Raw genomic sequence first — 20,836 nt, 5'->3', positions numbered from 1 at the left:
GGAGTGGAAGGACTCCCCGCCGGCAAAGACCGGGAGCAGAAGAAGCTCCTGGGCCCGGCCCCGCAAGAGTTCCCCCCCCCCCGAGCGAGTGAAGGACCCCGCTCCAGGGGCCCCAAAAAACTCTCATGGGGGCCCCTGTGGGGCCCGGGGCCTGGGGCAAATTGCCCCTCCTGCCCCCCCCTCTGGGTGGCCCTGGTCTGAAGGACTGAAGCACCAGGAAACCCAGGGAATGGATTCACTTGCAATAAAGATATTTTTTCAGGATACTATATTGGGCCAACTCCTGGTTCAGTCCTTACTCAGGCAACTGGAGTAAATGGGAGTTTTGTTCAAGTAAAAACTAGTCTGGGGAATCTATGGCACAGGACTCCACAGGACATTTCTCAAAACGTAATTGCTTAATTAAGGGGCTTCTGCTAAGTAACAAGCAAACTAAATAAGGACCCTGAAATGGTACAGAATAGCAATTTTTGCTTTTACAGTGTCAGTTCCACACTGTAGTTAAAATTCTCTGAAGATGTGTCTGAAACGAAGATCCTTCTCCAGATTAGGCACGGAGAAGCTATATTTTGTAAGGACTGTATTTTCAGTTTCAGCTGAACAATAACTTGTACAGCACATTGAATGATTTAACTGAGCAGATCTGAAAGACGAGAGTTCAGTAGACAGTGTTCTTTGTTAGATCTTAGTCACAGTCCAAATTCAATAGACTCTGTGCTGTAGGCATATGCTGAAATGCCAGAAAGGCATGTGACATGGCTGAATATGTTGGGATTTATTGTTTAGAAAAATTAAGCTAGTTCCCATATTTAATCATTAATGAAATGACCATACTCAAACTGAAGGATGAGAACACTGTTTTGTATATTGCAACAGATATTCTGTTCTGCATGTACTGAACTCCTATTTCCTGAAAACAGGACATTTGCTCCCAAAAGCCAGTGTTGCAAGCTGGATAAATTGGTACAAGCAATGCATTGCCAGCCTTATCACTGCTATACATTAACTATACATGACCATTTATAACCAGGTGCACTATGTGCATAAATATAGGTACGTTTATTTCCTTATGGAATAATGTTTGAGAGGTGCCAAAATAGAACATAAAAATGCATACATACATTACAAATATATAAAGTATCTACATACATGTACCCGTTTAATTTTCAGTGGTGTTAATAATTGTGCCAGCCACAGATTTATAACAAGCTGGCCACTTTATTTTTGGTGGCTAATACACGCAATAACTAGTCATATTTTGTGTTTCTATAGTACCACATCCATCCACCAGATCTCACAGCACAGGGGTGGGAGCTATGGAGCTGGTGCTCAAGTGGGGGCAGCACACAGCAATGCCGTGGCTGCCCCTGCGCCTATGAGCCGGACATGCTGGCTCCTTCCAGGAGCCGCACAGAGCCAGGGCAAGTAGGGATCCCATCTTAGCCCCGCTGCACCGCCAACCAGACTTTTGGCCTATTAGAATCTCCCGGATTGCTTTCAATAGCTACCAGGAGATTGAAGCCGATTCCGGGAGACTTCCGGCCAGTCCAGGAGGGTTGGCAACCCTACATTAAAATAACTAACAACAAAAGATAAATCTCAATTATTCTGGTAATTGTTTAAAAATGTGACAGATTGACGTTCTCTTTCAACTAATATAATAAGAATGGGAAATACAATTTCCCATTGTACAATTGTAACCTATTCTCATTACAATCATTAAATTATAATTTTGTTTTCCTCCTTGCAGGCCTTATTCACAGTAACTTGCAGCAAATCAATCAGTAACACTTCAAATTAAGCTTCTTAAATATTCTTACTATGCATTTAACATGGATGTTAAAAGCCAGTTATTGTATATTATACCAGTTCATCATTCCAAACTTTTTGTTTAAGGAAATGTGACGTTTTAGAGTATATCCATGATCAACTATACAGTGAAGTTCAACAGAATTACTCAAGCTAGCGCCAAAGCTTAAGGTATGCAATGCTGGGCTGTGCATGATTACACAGTAAAGGTGGGATTCTCAAAAACACTTAGCATTGGCCTAACTGTTCCCACTGAAATTATCTGGCAGTTACCATTGAACTTCAATTGGAGCAGATTTAAGTTCTTTTGAAAATGCAATCCTGGTCATGATATTATATATTATGTTTTTTTAAAAAGAGCTGAAGGTTAGGCTGCTAAATAAGTGGCTTGATTTTCAAAGGAGTCCCATGGGAACTGCTGGGTGCTCAATACTTGGAAAAAAAAATATCAGCCCACATATTTAGGAGTCTAACTACGGACTCAAGATCCTAACTATAAGCCTCCTATTTTTGCAAATCTTGATCGTAGGAGACAGCCACCAAGTTCAGCTCTTGAACCAGTTTTGAAGTTCCCCAAAGGTAGAATGGGCTTTTCAATGGGCTTTGGTTTGGATCCTTAATATCATTACTATTCCTATGATACAATAGTAGATATGGTGCTTTATAGATAACTGTGTTGTCAGCACAGGGATTTAACCATTCTTAAACACATGTCTAAGTGGGTCTTTACCTGAAATTGCAATAGCTATTTAGCCACTTTAAGATTTTAAGTTTTGCCTCAACTAATTTTTGACCCAGTTTAATGGGCCTGAAGAATGTCTTTCTTGCTGTAGCTTACAGATTATTACAGCAAATAATCATTAACAACCCTGTTGCTGCGCAGGTGCACTACCCACCTTTGTTAAACAGGTACATATAATAAAATGCCATGATTCCATGCAAATAGCTAGGAAGCCCTCTGCAAACTAAAAAAAAAAAAAAGCAGGTTTAAAAATGCATGGTTTATAATTGTTAGAAGTGCCTTCCAGATACCGAGGCATGCTCTCTCTATAATTGCAAGATGTATAAAAATTATAAGTAGAAGTTACGCTGTTCAAAATATTTACATCAAATCTTTTTCTTTAAAAAAATAGTCTCATTGCTTAAAACAGACTATATAGGGACCAAAAGTGAGAAACCCCTATTCTAATCTGTATCTCAATGTGGCGGTCATGTGAACAAGTGTCAGTAACTTGCAGCTACTTGCCCTTCCAAAGAGGGTTGGTATCCAAGAGGGTCCCAGCTAGATTTCAGGTACATGTGAGGACAGTTGCTGAGGTGGGGTGTGGGGTGGAAAAGACTGAGATTTCCTAGTCTTGAATATTTTTTTGGTATGACTGATTCAGCTTTGTGAGCAGATAATATAATTTATGTAACTAATGGTAGCTTATCTGCAGATGTCAAGATAATGCCCTGGCAAATGTCTCGATCAAAACCTGCTTCACAATGAAACAATATCAGCACAGTATTAATTCTTTCATACCAGCTGTATCCCAAAATGCTTCAGAGGTCAGTTAATCATTTATACAATGCCATAAGATTACACAACACCTTGCCAGTGTAGAGCTGGAGTTTTTAGTCCTGAGCTGCAGCTGGTGCAACTGAGGGATAGGGTCAAAGGTGGTTCTAAGCATAACCTGGCTAGAGACTAACATGGCCTTCACCTAACGGAGCAGCAGCGTAAGCACTGCTTTGAGTTGTGCCAGTTTTTTTATTTAGTAAAATGATGAGAGCAGAACAGTTTTGCTTCACCCTTCTCTCCGGGTCAGACTGAGCTCCAGTGAAGTCAATGGGAGTCATGGATCAGACCCCCCGCCCCCATAAGTAGGTAAAAATCACTGAAAGTAAATCATAGGAGGAAAATAGAACATGATGTACTCTAGTGGGTTAATGAATTTTTTTTTAATCAACTATTTGCTAGTTCACACAGGAATCACCAACCCTTCTATTACCAGCTGGCTGAACAACTGTGTCTCAAGGCCTATGTTTCTTTCAGTGACCAACAAATGTCAGTCACAACAATACTTCATTCCTGAGCTGCAGACGATTAGCCACTCATCCTTTGCTTTTCCACATCTGTGACCCAGGAGACTGTTGCAAGGGAAACACAGTTATCAGCACTTTAACATTCCAGACTTTAATTAATCAGCAGTACTAATAACCCCTCAGTTCAGCTTTTCAAGAAATCACATATTTAATTTGCCTCTTTCGCTTTAACAAAAACTCATCTTAATAAACTTATTTTCATTTCAGTTTCAGACAGAATAATCTTCAACAGTCACAAAAGAGGCATAACATGAGATTTGCCACATGATCTGTTATCCTTATTTTTGGCTTCTGAAGAAAGGACAGTTGCAGTCCTCCTCAACCTCTCCTGTTAAATGTTAAATAGCATCCCTACTGAGGGACCCACTTCAGCTTGGACTTAATTTTAAACATGTGCTTAAGTTTCATTGAAGCTAGGAGGAAGAGGATGGAATTGGGACTCTAGCACCCAGAGATGGGGGCCTGAAGTGCATGACCTTCGCACTTGTCCTTGGGTTCATTACACATTATAGGCCATTGGTGTGTATTTTAGATCTCAGTGGACTGGGGGGAAGGGTGTTTGTTTCTTACTGTCAAAGATTTAAAAAAAAAAATAAATAAGAAAATGAGAATGTACTTAAGCTAAGCACATGCTAAATTACTTTCCTGAATAGGGACGGACTCCAACACGTGGTTTAGTGCTCTCCTGAATCAGGTCCCCTATAAGGCATGCCACCATATATGCTTTAGTGTCACTATCATCCATCACAAAATTACCAAGTTGAATTTTTACCAAAATATGTCACTTTTTGGAAACTATCCAAACCAATTCTCACGGCAGATATGTTATCATTTGGAACGGTTTTGTTTTTCTAGGCATTCCCAACCAAACATGTCAGAGGAGCCCCATTTTTCCTTCATCCTCATAATTCCTATTTTAATGATCTAATATCACTGTTTAGTAGCACTTAGGGTCCAGCCATGATCAGAGTCCCGTTGTCCAAAGAAAGAACAGAAGATGATCCCCACCCCCAAGGAGTTTATAATCTAAAGTCAGGGGAAAGAGATAAACCAACACCAAAGAAACCAACTGTTCAGAAGTACAGAACTTGTCAGGCCACAATTCCCTCCCCCCATGGTTGCCTGCCACAGCAGGGAACCAGACTCCATTACCTAGTAGGCTCCTTCCAGGACCTTGTACTATTACCATGTTCTAACCTTAATCTTACAGGTGCCCCATGACATTTGGTACGTGCTGCGATAAATTGGTCCTTCCTAAATTCTTCATTATAGGCCTATGACCTTTGGGGTCAATTTTCCAAGGCACAGATATAAGTTAAGTGCTCAAGTACCAGTTGTTCCTTTGCCAATCTTGCCCTTCAGCTTGCCCACTACATAGTTCTTATGAAACCAGTTTATGAAACCGTTTCCCTGTCTGGTAATTGCAAAAAGATTTTCAGTCTGGGACACTGTGATGTCTATGTGCACATTATAGCTCCTGCCACAATGCAGCAGATATGGGAGCATATTCAGCACTCAGAGCGAAAAGCAAGGCCGCACCCACAAGGCAGCCAAAGCCCATGTACAGCACCATGGCAACAAATGCGTCCTTTCAACTTGTACTCTTTTCTCTCTCAATGAAAGCTCTTCACAGGTACCTCCTATAGCAGTGCCTTATTCTGCAACTCATGCAAAAGAAGTGAGTGGGACTAAGGAACTGTTTACATACCTACCAGTGAGGAACTGCCCGAGCAAGGGAGGGTCACAGCCCCTTTTCCAATTCCAGCATAATTTAGAGCCAGCCAAGGATCCATTAGGCAGACCAAGCATCAGGCAAAGGGTCACGCACTTCTCTCACGGATCCCATGCCGCTCCTTGTCCCCGATATGACCCCTATGTGTGGGGGGCCTAGGTTGGCTAGAACTAGCCTGGCTCTACAGCACCCCAGGAGTCACTGTCAGGGGACTACTCAGCTATTATTTTTAGGCACCTTTCCAGCTTTTTGCTCTGTGAAAGCAAGGAAGAGCAAACACACCGGGGCCCAACGTGTCTCAGGATCACTGACTCTGCCATGTTCCCCCCAGTTGATTGTTGTAAGTTTTACAAGGAACATCAAATACCATTTTTCGAGGAAAAAAAGATGATGTTCTGCAGCAAGCAGAAGGACATGTCAGTCCTTTCATTTCTCTGCTTCATAGATGCAATTACAAAAAAACTGAAAGCGATTTGTAGAATGAGGCTCTCTCCAGACATATCTGTTCTAGATGGTTTTTTACTTACTCAACTTTTATTTGAGTAGGTGTTTATTTCAAACAGTACTAGAAGGAACATTTGGGGTTTGTCAGACTGAAGATAGGGGATATGCAGTGTTCATGTATCTTTGCACCTCCTCGGGATCACACACACAGAGCCCTTAGTTGTACAGCCCTTTGGTTACAGAGCACATGGAGGGCTGTACAACTAAACTGGGCTTCACCATACAAAGGCTTCACACATTTGCAGCCACTATGCTCAGAGTGGCACAGTGATCCTTCCCTCCTCAGGCACTTGGGCGTGCAAGCCACCCCAAAGGGAATGGAGATAAGGATGGGACATAAACCCATTTAGTCTCTTCCCACGGTCATGGGGTTCACTCACTGTTAGGAGCACCACCTCCTGGACATCCTGGGGATTAGCTCCTGCCAGACATCGGACCCTCCTCCAGTGGCATCTCTCTCGTCATCCTCTCACCTTGCAGACCCGTCTCACTCCAGGAGCTGCAGCCTCCTCTTCACAACTTAGCCCTCTGGCTAGGTCATCATGTGTCCCCCCCCCCCCTTGCAGAATAATGAAGTCCCACAACAAATGGGCTCAGGCAGTCTGCCTGCTCACTGCCCTGCTGGTGCCATTTCATCAGCAGCCAGTATAGGAGTCCAGACCTGCCCTCATCTCCAGCTACTAGCTCAGGGACTCCCTGGTCAGCAGCCACAGCCCACACTACCTATGGCTTAGTGCTTTTCCCCTGAGCCTTCTCCTGCTCGCTGACTCTCCCCACTCCTCTGGGCTTGTCAGTTCTAAACTCCCTCCTCTTAGGGAAGAGCTATAGGCTGGCTACTGACCTGTAGCACCAAAACATCACCCTTCACCCAGAAAGTATCTACAAACTAGGGCCTCTTTCCTTCCTGCTCCTGGGCTTTATACAGACCACTCCTGTTCCTGCCCAGCTGAGCCTCATTTAATCAGCCCCTTCTCCCGGCTCCTCCTCCAGGTGCAGGCTGGGAAGCTAATTGGGCCTAATTTACCCTCTCAGGGCCAGCGTGGAGAGAACACCCTGTCACACCCACTGTATAAGAGGTATTGGGTTCCATAGCAAATGCATATACACTGGCCATGAACAGGTTCAGGCTGGAAATTAGAAGGTTTCTAGCCAGCCGATGGGCGGTGTGTGTGTGTTCTGGAACAGTCTCCCCCTAGGAGTTGTGGGGCCAAACAACTTAATGAGATTTAAGAGCAAGCTGGACAAATGTCTGAGTGCACTCGTATGAGGGGGTTGCTTGTGATGGTGGGGAGCAGTGCTCGGCAGCCCCGGGGCTCACTTCTGGTTTATGTCTCTCAGGTGTCTGGCTGGCAGATTTCCCCCAGGTCAGATTGGCAGTAACAGGATTAGCTGGGTATATCTCACAATCTTTTCCCTGCCCTTGCGGGCGCTCCAGGCACTGGTGTGTCTTGGTCCCTCCTAGTCTCTGCCTGTAGCACATAACAGTCTAGTCTCCTGTGGGCTGTAATTCTTTGGTCTAATCTCAGGTGTTGGGTTTAGCGTGCAGGTGCTTGGTGGCCTGTGATATACAGGTCAGACTAGATGAGCTATTGGTCCCTCTGGCCTTAAACTCTATGAGGCTATTCACCCACAGGGGATGTGGTTGGCACCAGCCCTTTCTCCCCCGCACTAACCCCGGGAGAACTTCAAGTTACTACCTGAGTTGAGAAAGCTTAAACCAGCACTCTTGCCTATTGGCATATAAAGGATTGAGTATCTTCATTCCCAGGTTAGCCAAATCCCTTGTCCAATTAGTAAACACCATAAAATACGCTGTATATTTTAAGCAGGCACCTCTTATTGTTAATAACTATTGTTGAAGTATAATTGCAGTGTAGTTCCATAAAAATGTAATATAACAGTAGCATAATCCAATTAAACAATAGTAATTGTGAATGATTATACAAAATCTCAGTCTTTTTTATGGCTATTTCTAACAGTGAGCTTGTGTACACTATATAAACACCATCTGTAGAAAACCAGACATTCAGCTGCTATCTGAATACAGATATATAAAAATGTATCATCAATGTGAGCAAAAGTGTGAGCATAAAGTTAAACAGTTATTTTCTGCAACTTCCTGTAATCTACATTAAGTCAACAATTTACCCCTTTAGATTCACTTTCCTGCTTCATTGAATCCAGGCTTAGTTACTTGCACCATTTTCTGTTTACTGCAGAAATCTATAGGCACAAGCCCTGAATCTCTAACTCCACCTCCACCAAGCCTTTCCCCAGGATTAAACATCCTTCATTTGCACTCCTGCATTCTGGCCCACGCCCTCTCTATGTGCAATTATGATTAAGCATTAGAGGTTGACACAGAGCAGTGGTTCCCAAATTTCTTGCAGTGAATAGCTTTTGAGGTGTTTTAGTAGCAGGCTGCTAGTTGTGAATACCAAAGCAGGGTCTTTTCCCTCTGCAGAGGCCCCTTCCTAAGTATAAAGTACAAACAATGAAAATGAAAAGCAATAAAAAAAAAAAAGACTCTGGGCTCTGAATGCTTTTTAGGGTCAAGCACTAAAACCTTCTTTGACAGCTACACAACCCACACTTGTTCTCCTCAAGAGAATTTGACCTCAAGTGAGGAACTGAACAAAGAGCTTGTTTTGTCTAGAGTAGACAAATATGTTGTTCTAACGCAACAAACAAACTTCAGATAAAACACACAGATAAATGACAGGAGGGGGGAAAAAACTCACAGAGATGAGGCCTCAGTCTGCAAAACCCAATTTGTGCAAATGTAAAAAGAGAAAATATTTCTGATTTCATTTGACTTTGTAGAGCACAGCAGAAGGTTAATCAAACTAAAGCATTACGTTTCTCCTTTGTTATTGATTAACCAAAGCCAAGTAACATTATCATTTTACGTAATGTATTTAAATCATGAGTATTTTCCCAGATGCTCTGCACAGTCACTCTACAGATTTCACTTGAAAGTTGTTTATATGTGAAAGCACAGAGGGTTGATACAAACACTTTGCTGTGATAACAACACAGGCTCATTTCATTTTCTCAGTTCAGCAGGAAATTACTTTTTTCCCCTTGGAATTCTCTCTCTCTCTCTTTATAAAAGAATTATTCCTGCATAATTTGAAATATAAGTGTGCTTTAAAATGCTGCACTTTTGTGCCAGCTTTCACCATAGGCCTAGGGCAACCAGATGGTCCAATTTTATAGGGACAGTCCCGATATTTGGGGCTTTTTTCATATGGGCTCCTATTACCCCCCACCCCCGGCCTGATTTTTCACACTTGCTGTCTGGTCACCCTACACAGGCCTGATCCTAAGTCCACTGGAATCAATGGGAGTCTTTCACTGAGTTCTATGAGCTTTGAAACAGGCCCCAAGTACATTAGAAAACTGCTTTCGATGAGCCAGATTTTCTGCTATCATAACTCCATGGATTTCAGCGTTTCAATGGCATTACACAAGCAGAAAATTTGGCCCACTGACTTGTTGGGTGAAATCTTGGCTCCACAGAAGCAATGGGAGTTTTACTATTGATTTCAGTAGTGCCAGGATTTCACCCACTGACTAATGAAGTTAAAACTGATTATACCATGGGCTGATCCAGCACCCACTGAAGTTAACGGTTAAACCTTCCATTGATTTCAGTGGGAACATGATCAGGCCTGAGGTCAGAGTACCTCATCTAGGAAGCCAGTGTCACCCTCCTACTAAGCTAGTATTCTCTGATGTGTTCCTTACCTGCGCTATGGATTCTAATTCTGAAGTGGATTCCCTCATGACTATCTTGCAAGCAACACAGATGGTGCTACACATACATCTGTTAATTAATTCACATTGGTCAACTGCTATGAAAAGAACTAATTGGGACAAATTCAGCCTTGGTACCACTCCACTGATTTGCTCAGAACTGACCGTAAGTATTATTACATTTTTATTGCTATTCTTATTCAAAGTTGTTTAATTTTTACATGCCAGCTAGCAATCTCTGGCCAGATTTTCCTAGGTGAGGGGACATTATTTCATGTATTGTGTGTGTGTGAGAGCGAGAGAGAGAACAAGGTTGTCCAATCACTTATAGTAACACCAGTATCCTGAAACTGTCACCATGAGTTCCAGACCTCACTTTTTCATTGCAAATGCACAAAGTAGCCTTAAACCTATCTGTTACAATAAGATATAGGGAGAAAGTCAATGCATCATCATCATCACCATTATTATCTGTATTCTGGTTGTGTCCATAATGGGCTGAACACTGCTCACACACTAAAGAGATAGTCCCTGCCCTGAAGAGGCTATCATCTAAAATGACAAAGTATAAAAGGTCAGAAGGGACACAATGAAATATATACACAGTTTTATATATGTTATATACATTATTCTCATTCATAAATACACATTAGCTATAGCTAGCTGCCTCTCCCTTTTTGGCCATTTTCTTGTAGGCATCAAGGCAGAAATGGGTCTTGAAGAGGGATTTGGAGGGGGAGAAGCTTCATGGATCAGTTTCAGGTGGGCCTTCCATGTAGTTTGGAAACAGGTGCCAGGACAGTTGTGGGAAAAATGGGTGGAGAAGGTTGTCACCACTGACAAAACAGAGAGGATGGTGGGGAGAGCTGGGATAAGAAAAAGAACAGAAGTAGGGAGCAGCAGCACCGGAGAGGAACTTGAAGGTTAATATGTAAAGCTTCAACTTGATGTAGTTGGTAGCACCACTACTAGACTTTTCCTCACTCTGCCACTTGGATGTGTCACGATGCTGCTCTTTATAGAGCTTTAATCCTGCACCCACTGAAGTCAAGCGCAAAGCTCTCATTAATCGCGGTGATGCAGGTTCAGACCCTATGGAGGTTCTTTTTCATGACAGTATCTCAGCACTCAGTAACAGCAGCCAGCAGTGACAGCTGCAGAGGCATTGCCGTGCCATGCCCCTCTAAGTCAGGGTAGGTAGCTAAAATGGAACACACTGCAAGTTTACAAGGGTGGGACCCAGGCTGTACCTTTTATGTATTTACTTTGGCACTTCTGAGAGTGACACAGAGAGCACATACCGCGTACACATAGGTGAGAGTGGTGATACCTGACTGCAAATTTATTTTGGATGTGTCAGGCCACTTGCTGTTTTTAATAAAATGATATCAGTGTTCAAATGGCCTAGATATCAGAGATATAATTTATTGATGTGAGCCAAACTTTTCAAAAGTTGCCTGCTTTTCAGATGTGCTGGACACCCACCTCTCCAGTTCAACTGGAGTTAGGTGCAAGGTGCCTTAAGTTGAGTAACCAAAATCACAGGCTATTTTTTAAAAAACGCTTTATCATACCAAGTAGGTACATTTTGTGAGGTGCACTGAAAGCCAGAAGAAACTTCAAACTGAGACACTTCAAATAGGCAATTATGAATGGTGGATAAACTTTAGTATACAGAATTTATTTTTTCATTGCTTTATGTTAATGACAAGTACTTGTTTGCTCACTGTGCACCTGGGGCTAGGTTATTAAAAAAAGAGCTCCGACTTTGAAGCAACAATACACTTTGAACTTTTCAAATATCACCAGAGACTATAATGCTGCAGTGTTTGGAATATATATTCTCCTCATCTTCATTTTTGTAAAGTCTCTTTATACAGAATTTAAATATTTGGTCAAGACAACGTCTCTGAGAACTGAGACGAACACCAGTACAAGGACAGACTTTTCAGACCCTTGCACAGAAAAAATGCAAACCTAACATTGAGCATGACTAAGCATGCAAATAACAAGTTAGATGGCTATTTTACTTCACGGTTGTAATGTGTACAATCACTGTACAAGCATAAAATGTAGGTGTATATATTTGCCTGCACATTTGCAAATGAGGCCCTGTAGTGGTTTGGAATAGAAACTAATAAAAGGAAAAACATCAACATGGAAAAGTCTTGTTCTTTCTTTTCTTGCTCTATGTTATCTTCAGGATGTTGTTATTATTGTTATTGAAGGACTATTTCTGGAAAAAGATACATTTTTCAATTAGGTTTTAATCCAGCAAAGCATTTATGCAAATGTGTAACTTTAAGCATGTGAGCAGTCATGTCAATGAAATTACTACTCACATGTTTAAAGTTACACGTGCTTTATTGGATCAGGGCCTTGGGCTTAACTACACACAAAAGTTGTATAACTTTAAACTATACCAGTATAGTAATAGAAGTCCATCTACACTAGTGTGGATGCAGTTATACTGATACAAAGGTGTTGATATGAGTATAGTTTAAACCAATTTTAAATTTAATTTTTTTAAAAAAAAAAAAAAAAAAAAAACTCAAAATAATCAGTGTGCAAAAAAAATGTGTAAACTAGTAGTGTGGTATAGAAGCTGAAAAAGGAAATAGAAAAGTGTGCTTGGAACAGAAAACAAACAGAAAAAAAAAATTCTCTCTTCTCTCTCTAGAGTAAATAGAGTGTAACATGTGTGTGGTTTACAGGTGTTTAGTAACAGAAAAAAAGCAAAGAAAGCCAATCATCATTTTATTTTAATTTTTTTTTTTTAAAAAAAAAAAAAAAAAAAAACTCTGTTTTTCTGTCCCCACCACCCTAGCCTACCTAACCCCCTCAACCTCTCTCAAAAAAAAAAAGAATTTTTTTTTTTGTTGAAAACTTACGCATTTTTCAGTTGAAGGGATTTTCATTTTTCAAGCTTTTTCATAAGCAAGCAGCTGACTTTTAAGAACTGTTTGTTTTTTCTATCCAGTGGCACAGACAAAGCCAGTGATTGATTTTCGAGGGTCGCAACTGCATCGCTAACTTGTGCGCCGCACATCAAATGACCAGTTACACATCGAACTGGGGCTTTGAAAGTGCAAGTACAATAACAGACTAGGCAATTTAGGCATGCAATTGCATATACATTTTGTTCACCTAGGGCCAGATCCAGCCTTAGTGTAGCTGCTATGAGTTTTTCCATTTTTTTCTATTTATTAAAAGGTGCATCAAGTTGTTAATTTCTTTGAAAATCTGACCCCATCACTGCTGCCAGCACTGATTGAATCCAGGAGTCCTTTGCTCAAGCTATGCTCTTCCAAAACCAGTTTGCATGGCTAATTTGAATGACCATGTGTTAATGGCTGGTAAGTGACGTACAGTAGTAAAATATCCTCCCTGTTACTAAGCAGGAAGACACCTGTGCACATACATGTACTGAAAGATTTTCTGAATTGTTCTCACTCTGCTCTAGTGATCCTATTACCAGGTAGAACAAATTCATTATTTATATTTCACAGGCAAACCAAAACCCAACCCAACCAAACAAAAAATAAAAAACAAGGGCATTTTATTTGTGCCAAAATGCTGGATCCGTTCTTTACCAATTAGATTTGTGAATTAATCTCTTCCGCTGACGGTTTAAAGTGTGTATTTTGAGAATAGTTTGTTCACAAACAGTACAATTATCCTATTTTACTTCCATCTACTTAGTCTATTAATGCAGGCGACTACTGAATGTGCATTTTCCTGTAGCAGAAAAACTTAAAGTGTACCAAGAGACTACAGTGATAAATTACATGTACATGCTGTGTCATATCCAATTCACTCAAATTGACTGTGCACTGCATTATGCTGTTAGTGCATGGAAGATCAATAAATATGGAGACAATCCAACAAGGCTTTCTCTATTCCCATCCAATTCTAGTAGGTCTGAGACAGATCATGCTACTATGATGTGTATGCTGCTGCTGAAGGGGGCAGGTGGTGCATAGACACCATTCAAACTTGGCCTATTCAATCCAAACTCCTCTAACTCTCCATTCATGCATAGCAAAACACCATCTGGTCCTATTTTGCCTCCAGCAATCACAGCTGACCAAAAACGATAATAACAGCTGTTGCAAAACAAAAGCCAAACAAAGGGGAGAGGGAAAGGTTAGAATGAAGTCCAGTGCTGAAAAATACTCCATGAAGTGAGAAATGGAAAAGGAGCCATTCAAATGTCCAAACCCCATTGAAAGGAATCAGCGCCAGACTTCTGGTTAAACTTGAGATATTTAATCCATCTGGCTAGAAAAATCTTCAAACCACAATGGTCAGGTGATAATATAAAGTTGAAATTATGCTGCATAAAGGTATTTAAAGCCTTTGTTCTCTGAGTTGGAAACTAATGACCCCGTGTCAGCTAAAAATTAAACCTCCTTATGTTCTTTCATCATATGTCAGCCTAGGTTAATGTGAAAGTAGAATGTAGTTAACTGGGGTGATAAAGTATCTAAAACCTTGGGAAATGAAGGGGGTAGTTAAGTACTTGTTAATGATAGGAGTAAAAACTTTATTTAATAGGTGTATGACACCAAAATCATTAGGCATATTTCCTGTATGAATTGTATATTAACAGTTGTATTTCTGACCTCTAACAGCAAAATTATGTACTCAAACCTGGAGTATATGAATGCTAACTTGTACAATTTGAAACACAAGATGTTCTGCAATATGCTGTTGTGGACCATGTGAAATATAATTTTGTAACAAGCAGGGGGAAAGTAGTTTTCCATGATTCAAATCTTGACATTTAATATGTACAGTTCTGCTCAATGATTAATGTTTTTAACTGCAGTAATTAAAACTATTTTTCCTGGAATTGACTATCAATAGTTCAGCAGCACTGAATCAAATGGGATACCACCCAGGATTTATGAAATCATTTAATGAGCGTAATAACACCTGATTCTAACAGCAAATAGTTGAAAACAGACTTCAGTTGTAATTAACTCTTATTACTAGTGACATTTTTCCAACAATACTTCATAGGTCTTCAAAATGACAATTATAAAACTAATACACAATTACTGTCACATGGAGTTTAGCAATTATTTTTGAAGACAGTTGTCTAAAGGTTTTAAAATAGATTATGAAATGGTTCCCATTGTTATGTAACGTTGGTTAAAACTGACACACAGAAAAATCTCTCACTGGCAACCTCTGCTGTGACATTTTTAATGCATGCAGACTTCCTCATGTGTGGAATAAACCTTCTCCCTCCCAGACGTAATTAGATATCATAGTAAGGCCATTTCAAACACTGGTACCTGTCAACTAACACCTATTATGAAATACTTCAATTTATACATGACTTTCTGCTCCAAGAAATCTATAAATTTATAATTAGAATCTCCTGCTGTTCAATATTTGTACATAATAAACAAAGTACCAGATTATGAAATATTGAAAGCTGAATTCATTATTAATAACTCACAACATATAGTAAATCTTCACACAACTATAACTACAACTTTTTAGGAATCTATATTCCATTTTGTTGGGTTCTGTCCTGAACTCAGTAGCCATGGACACCACCTCTAACATGCTCATTCTTTTCAGATTAGGATTCTGCTCAGGCTTGACACTTGCTGTTTTTAATTTTCATTTTATCATAAGCAGTTTTAGATTGTTGCCAGTGGTAATTTGCAATTTTTATCAAGACCTCTTCATTATAGTTTCTGACAGGACAGATGCTGTAATTAATCATGCAAGACAACTGGGGATAGTGGTCACAGTGCACTCATAGTGCAGCTATTACGGGGAAAGAAATCAGAGAAAGAAAAAAAGAGTTCTTTTCCTTCTCAAGAATAAGAATGTATAAAAAGCACCAGCATCTTGACACTACAGTAGAGGAAGATTCCAAACCTGCCATGTGACATGCTTATGTTTTTTACCCCTATATATCACTCAGTGCTCATATGCTAAAATATGCAAATAAGAAATAGAGATGAGTCTGAATCACAAAGTTCAGGGTATTTATATCCAGGGTTTTGAATCAGCCTGTTACAGAACTATGGGTCTGTGGCAATGAAGTTCAGGGGGTTTTTAAATCCAGAATTTTGACTGAGACCATTTTGAAATACTACTAGTCTGCCCGATTCTGCTACCTTGTCTCCTCAAGTAGTGCCTTTGATATTATGCAACATCCGTGTATTGTGAAAGTTTTATAATCCCACCCTCTATACACTGCCTGAGACTCTAAACAAGTCATATGCTGTTCTTCACATGTTTTAACGAGGGCACTTGTACATATACCAGAACTGATCGTATACAATACCAGCAAATTTTTGCACAGTACCTAGTTACACAGGGTAATTTGAGAAAATAAAAATCTGAAGGGAGAATAAGTAAGTTTTTAAAGACAGTACTATTAAAAGTGAACACTTTCTTTTGGTTGTTGCATCAAACACATCCACTCCACTGGTTTTACTGAAATGTGTTTATTCTATAGCAAGATAAAAGCATTTATTTTAGATAAGCAAAATACAAACAACTTAATTGCTGCTATCATAACTCATAAAAAAGTATAAAACAGCTTAAAAACACAATAAGCAATGTAGCAATTAATAGTTCATGTTACCAATGTTTACATTAAAGCCTCATTTATGAAAACTTTACAACACATGATATGAAAACTTACAACTTTTAAAGAAAATATTTACATTGATTATTCAGATGTGGAGCTTCTTTTATATATTCTACTGGTATTACAGCATATTAAAACCTCTTGCATTTTTTAATCTCAGTTTTTGTAATAACCGTTTTATTTAAGTGCATTTCCCTTTTAAAAATACAGTGTATTAAATCTGAAACTCATCACTTAAACACAGAATATAATATTCACATTTGTTTTGTAACTGGAATTAACATAATAGGGTAACGGTTGATATATATTTTGTTACAAAGTATGGTAGGTTTATTTGGAGAAATCAAAGTGAAAGGACGGGTCAACCATTTAAGTTTAGTCGCTTGCATTTGTTTTTCTGAAGACGTGTAGGAAAGAAAAAAAATAAGAGCTTTGGCAAAAATCTGATTTACATTATTTTCATGACAAAAAATGCCATCAACTACTCATGTCATACAAGTATGATTGTATGAAATCCAATCATTATTTTACAGGTTGTTACAACTGTGCTTTTAAGGGTTTCATGAGTTTAAACTGCCTTGAAGTGCATTACTCACTTTTAGAGAAAGAAAGGTTACATTATATAACTCTGAAAGGCCATTTTGCAGTCATAACATCCAAGTATTTATTAGGCCATTTGATTCACATATTGTAGGTAAAGCTTAAATAAATTAAAAAGGCCATCACATGAAAAGGAGCCCAGCTTTTATTTTTTTAATTTTTTTTTTTAACAAAACGATTTATAGTCAGCTAAAAGATGATACACAGCTACATTGTAGTTCTTTATTGCCTATCTAATAGACACTTTAGAGGATCGTTTGATCTGTTATGCATCTCTGCATAACTACCATCAACAATTTACAGTTTTCAGCCAAATATGGTTTACCCCTACCCCCTTGATAAATGCAAAACAATGTTGCAAGAACATTTATCTTCAGAAAATACTAACCTGCGATAATACTTGAGTCTGTGTTTGTGACTGGTGCTGCTGAGATGCTGGCTGAGGGCTCCCAATGGCAGGGATGGGTGAGGTCATCTGTGAGGCTACAGGGGAATTCTGCTGAGGAGAAGGCTGGGACTGGTGTTGCATGTGTTGCATTTGCTGCTGCTGCATTTGCTGAATCTGTATCTGTTGCAGCTGCTGTTGCATTTGCTGCTGATTAAGTTGCTGGTGAAGATGCTGCTGCTGCTGCAAATGTTGCTGCATGTGGTGCTGAAAATGCTGCTGTTGCATTTGTTGTTGGATTTGCTGATGCATTTGATGCTGATGTAGTTGCTGCTGCTGCATTTGCTGCATCTGTTGCTGCTGTAGCTGTTGCATCTGATGTTGTTGGGTTTGCATTGAAGGGCTTACTTGCGATGAAGATGGTGTTGCGACCATATTTGTTCCCATAGAGCTTATCAATGGGGCTGCAATGTTTGCTGGCATGTTTGGTGCAATGGTAACAGAAGCTACAATCTGATTCATTGGCAGTCTCATGGTTAAAGGTTTTGGAGCGATTGCCCTGGGAAGGGACTGTTGGAGAGTCTGAGGAGATGCAGACACTGTTGCATGTTGAGAGAGAGGAGTATTCAGCAGAAGGGAGGATGACAAATTAGTGGACGCCAACGTTTGCTGAACAGACCGTATTGTCTGGGCTTCAGCTGATTCTGCAGCCGCCTGCATTTAAAAGAGACATTCAAGAGCTGATATTGGTACAGAGAAGGGCATTATTATCAGGCTCACAAATTATATGAAGTCCCTTTCTGCCCTCATATACTGTTAATGTAAACAGCCTAACATGAAGTAGGAAAGAGAATTCATCCTAAGCAGTCTTACAGTTGTTATAGTGGTTCATGCAGCAGATATGAGTCACAACACTTCTTAGAGTTTGCACAATACAGCTGATTTCCTTTATTGAACAGCAGTTTCAAGAGATCTATTGTCTCATTTCTTATTTCTTCCCTTTTAAATTAAATCTGTACAAGATAGAGAGCCGGCAGGGATCCTGGCTAAGAGTTACCCAGATCAATTTAAGGGACCTCACATTTTTACAGGGACAAAAAGGGATGCTGTTGAGGTGAAGAGAAAATCCAGAAGCTGCCAAGGAAAGAGAGGTTTTTTTTTTCTGGAAAATATCAATTAGCAGGGAGAAGAGACCATTAGGGCTCAGATTCATTCCATCCTGCATTAATACACCACTCTAGCTGGTATCACAAGCAACTAAAGTTCTGATTCTAACAGAAAGCTAAATTCTGCTCTCCCTGAACCCTTGCAATCCTGCTAAAGTCAATGGGATTGCATGGGGGAAGACCTGAATTTGGCCCAGCGGCTTTAAGATAAATACCCACAGGGCCATCATGGCACAATACGTTGCATACTTGCATATTTGTTTTCCACAAAACTTTCCTGTGACGGATGTGAATGGAATTACATGATGACACAGCACTGAAGGACAAAACCTCTTTAACTGACTTGTAGAGTATGGTTCTCAACGATTTATTGTCATTAGTGTACCAAGTCGGAGTTCTTTACAGATGATTAAAGTCTAAAGGGATTTCAATGAGAGTTAGGCACCTAAGCATTTTTGAAAATGCCAGTCAGTGCCTATCTGCATCTTTAAGCACCTAAATATATTTAACAATCCAGGCCTGTTATGTTGACCAATAGTGTCTCATTGTTTCTGTGTACTTCCCTGTCTGTCTATATCCATCTGTTCTCTTGTCTTGTATGTAGATTATAAGCCCCTTAGGATAGGGACCATCTTTTTGTTCTGTGTTTGTAAAGTACCTAGTACAATGGGATTCTGGTCCATAACTAGAGCTCCTAGCCACTACAGCAATACAAACAACTAATAATAAGTCCCACTGTCTTTGAAAGACAATGATACTTTGGCTCCTAAGCATCCTTGGTGCTTTTGAAAAGAGGATTGGGTAACATTTTCAAAAGTGTCCAAGTGACTTAGTGGCCTCATTTTACAAACCCTTGAGATAATAAAGAGCCATATCCTGCGGACAATATAACTTCAGATATAGCTCAAAGTTTTCAACTACTGGTGTTGTTTTGATATTTGTAATCTGAATTATAAGAACATAAGAACATAAGAAAGGCTGTACCAGGTCAGACCAAAGGTGCATCTAGCCCAGTATCTGTCTACCGACAGTGGCCAATGCCAGGTGCCCCAGAGGGAGTGAACCTAACAGGCAATGATCAAGTGATCTCTCTCCTGCCATCCATCTCCATCCTCTGACGAACAGAGGCTAGGGACACCATTTTTACCCATCCTGGCTAATAGCCATTTATGGACTTAGCCACCATGAATTTATCCAGTCCCCTTTTAAACATTGTTATAGTCCTAGCCTTCACAACCTCCTCAGGTAAGGAGTTCCACAAGTTGACTGTGCGCTGCGTGAAGAAGAACTTCCTTTTATTTGTTTTAAACCTGCTGCCTATTAATTTCATTTGGTGACCCCTAGTTCTTGTATTATGGGAATAAGTAAATAACTTTTCCTTATCCACTTTCTCAACATCACTCATGATTTTATATACCTCTATCATGTCCCCCCTTAGTCTTCTCTTTTCCAAACTGAAGAGTCCTAGCCTCTTTAATCTTTCCTCATATGGGACCCTCTCTAAACCCCTAATCATTTTAGTTGCTCTTATATGAAATGCTCAACACTTTCTCTTGTGCTATTCATATAAGTGATCTGGAAAGCTGGTTTTCATCATTTTCTTGTACTGTTTCCTTATGTTTTATTGTTGGAGTTAGGGATTCTTTTGTAATTAATCCATGAGACATGTAAGCAGACTATTAATTGTATCTAGTAATTCTTCCATAGATATTTTAGTTGGATGCATGCATATATCTCTTGCTTATGTTCAAATGTGAAAGGAGTAGAACCAATCTAAGAATGCCAATTAAAAGGCTACTTCTTACATAAGACTGCTATAGGCTGACTTTCCTCATATTGCAAGTTGGATTTTATGATTGTATTTCTTCTAAAGTACTCAGTATGGATCCTGGTTGTCCATTTGCAGGTACTTTCTAAATTCATAGCCACAGTGTATTTCTGTCTTTCAACAGCAAGAAATACACAGGCTTCATCACAGCTCATCTTCCACCTTGCCCCATATGCAATATAGTCTGTGTCTTCTTAAAAAGTGGGAACTTGGAAAATTCTGCAAATAGCTTGTAAATCTGAGTATTTAAAAGTCAATACATTTCTAATGACCAAATTCTACTTTTAAAAACTGCCACTCACCATAGTGACATGTATTATTTTACTTCTAAAAATAACCCAGAGAC

General features: G+C 39.8%; 1 protein-coding gene and 1 long non-coding RNA gene across 15 annotated transcripts in view; both read right to left on the bottom strand.

The window, feature by feature from the left end:
- Positions 1–7,042, bottom strand: part of LOC120384203 — a 98,560-nt gene extending 91,518 nt beyond the window's left edge. For all 5 annotated transcript variants that reach the window (XR_005588673.1, XR_005588672.1, XR_005588670.1 and 2 more), the window contains exon 1: positions 6,511–7,042. This is a non-coding gene — a long non-coding RNA (uncharacterized LOC120384203). The remainder of the gene's footprint in view (positions 1–6,510) is intronic.
- A 9,477-nt stretch (positions 7,043–16,519) lies between these two features.
- The window catches only part of TOX3 (TOX high mobility group box family member 3), a 452,205-nt gene continuing 447,888 nt past the window's right edge, over positions 16,520–20,836 (bottom strand). For all 10 annotated transcript variants that reach the window (XM_039502927.1, XM_039502925.1, XM_039502928.1 and 7 more), the window contains one exon: positions 16,520–18,210. In XM_039502927.1, the coding sequence (XP_039358861.1) occupies positions 17,485–18,210 (726 nt within the window). In that variant the 3' untranslated portion in view covers positions 16,520–17,484. The remainder of the gene's footprint in view (positions 18,211–20,836) is intronic.

The sequence above is a fragment of the Mauremys reevesii genome, linkage group 16 (genome assembly GCF_016161935.1).
Source record: "Mauremys reevesii isolate NIE-2019 linkage group 16, ASM1616193v1, whole genome shotgun sequence".
NCBI lineage: Eukaryota > Metazoa > Chordata > Testudines > Geoemydidae > Mauremys > Mauremys reevesii.
This window is presented reverse-complemented; position numbering and strand designations above follow the sequence as displayed.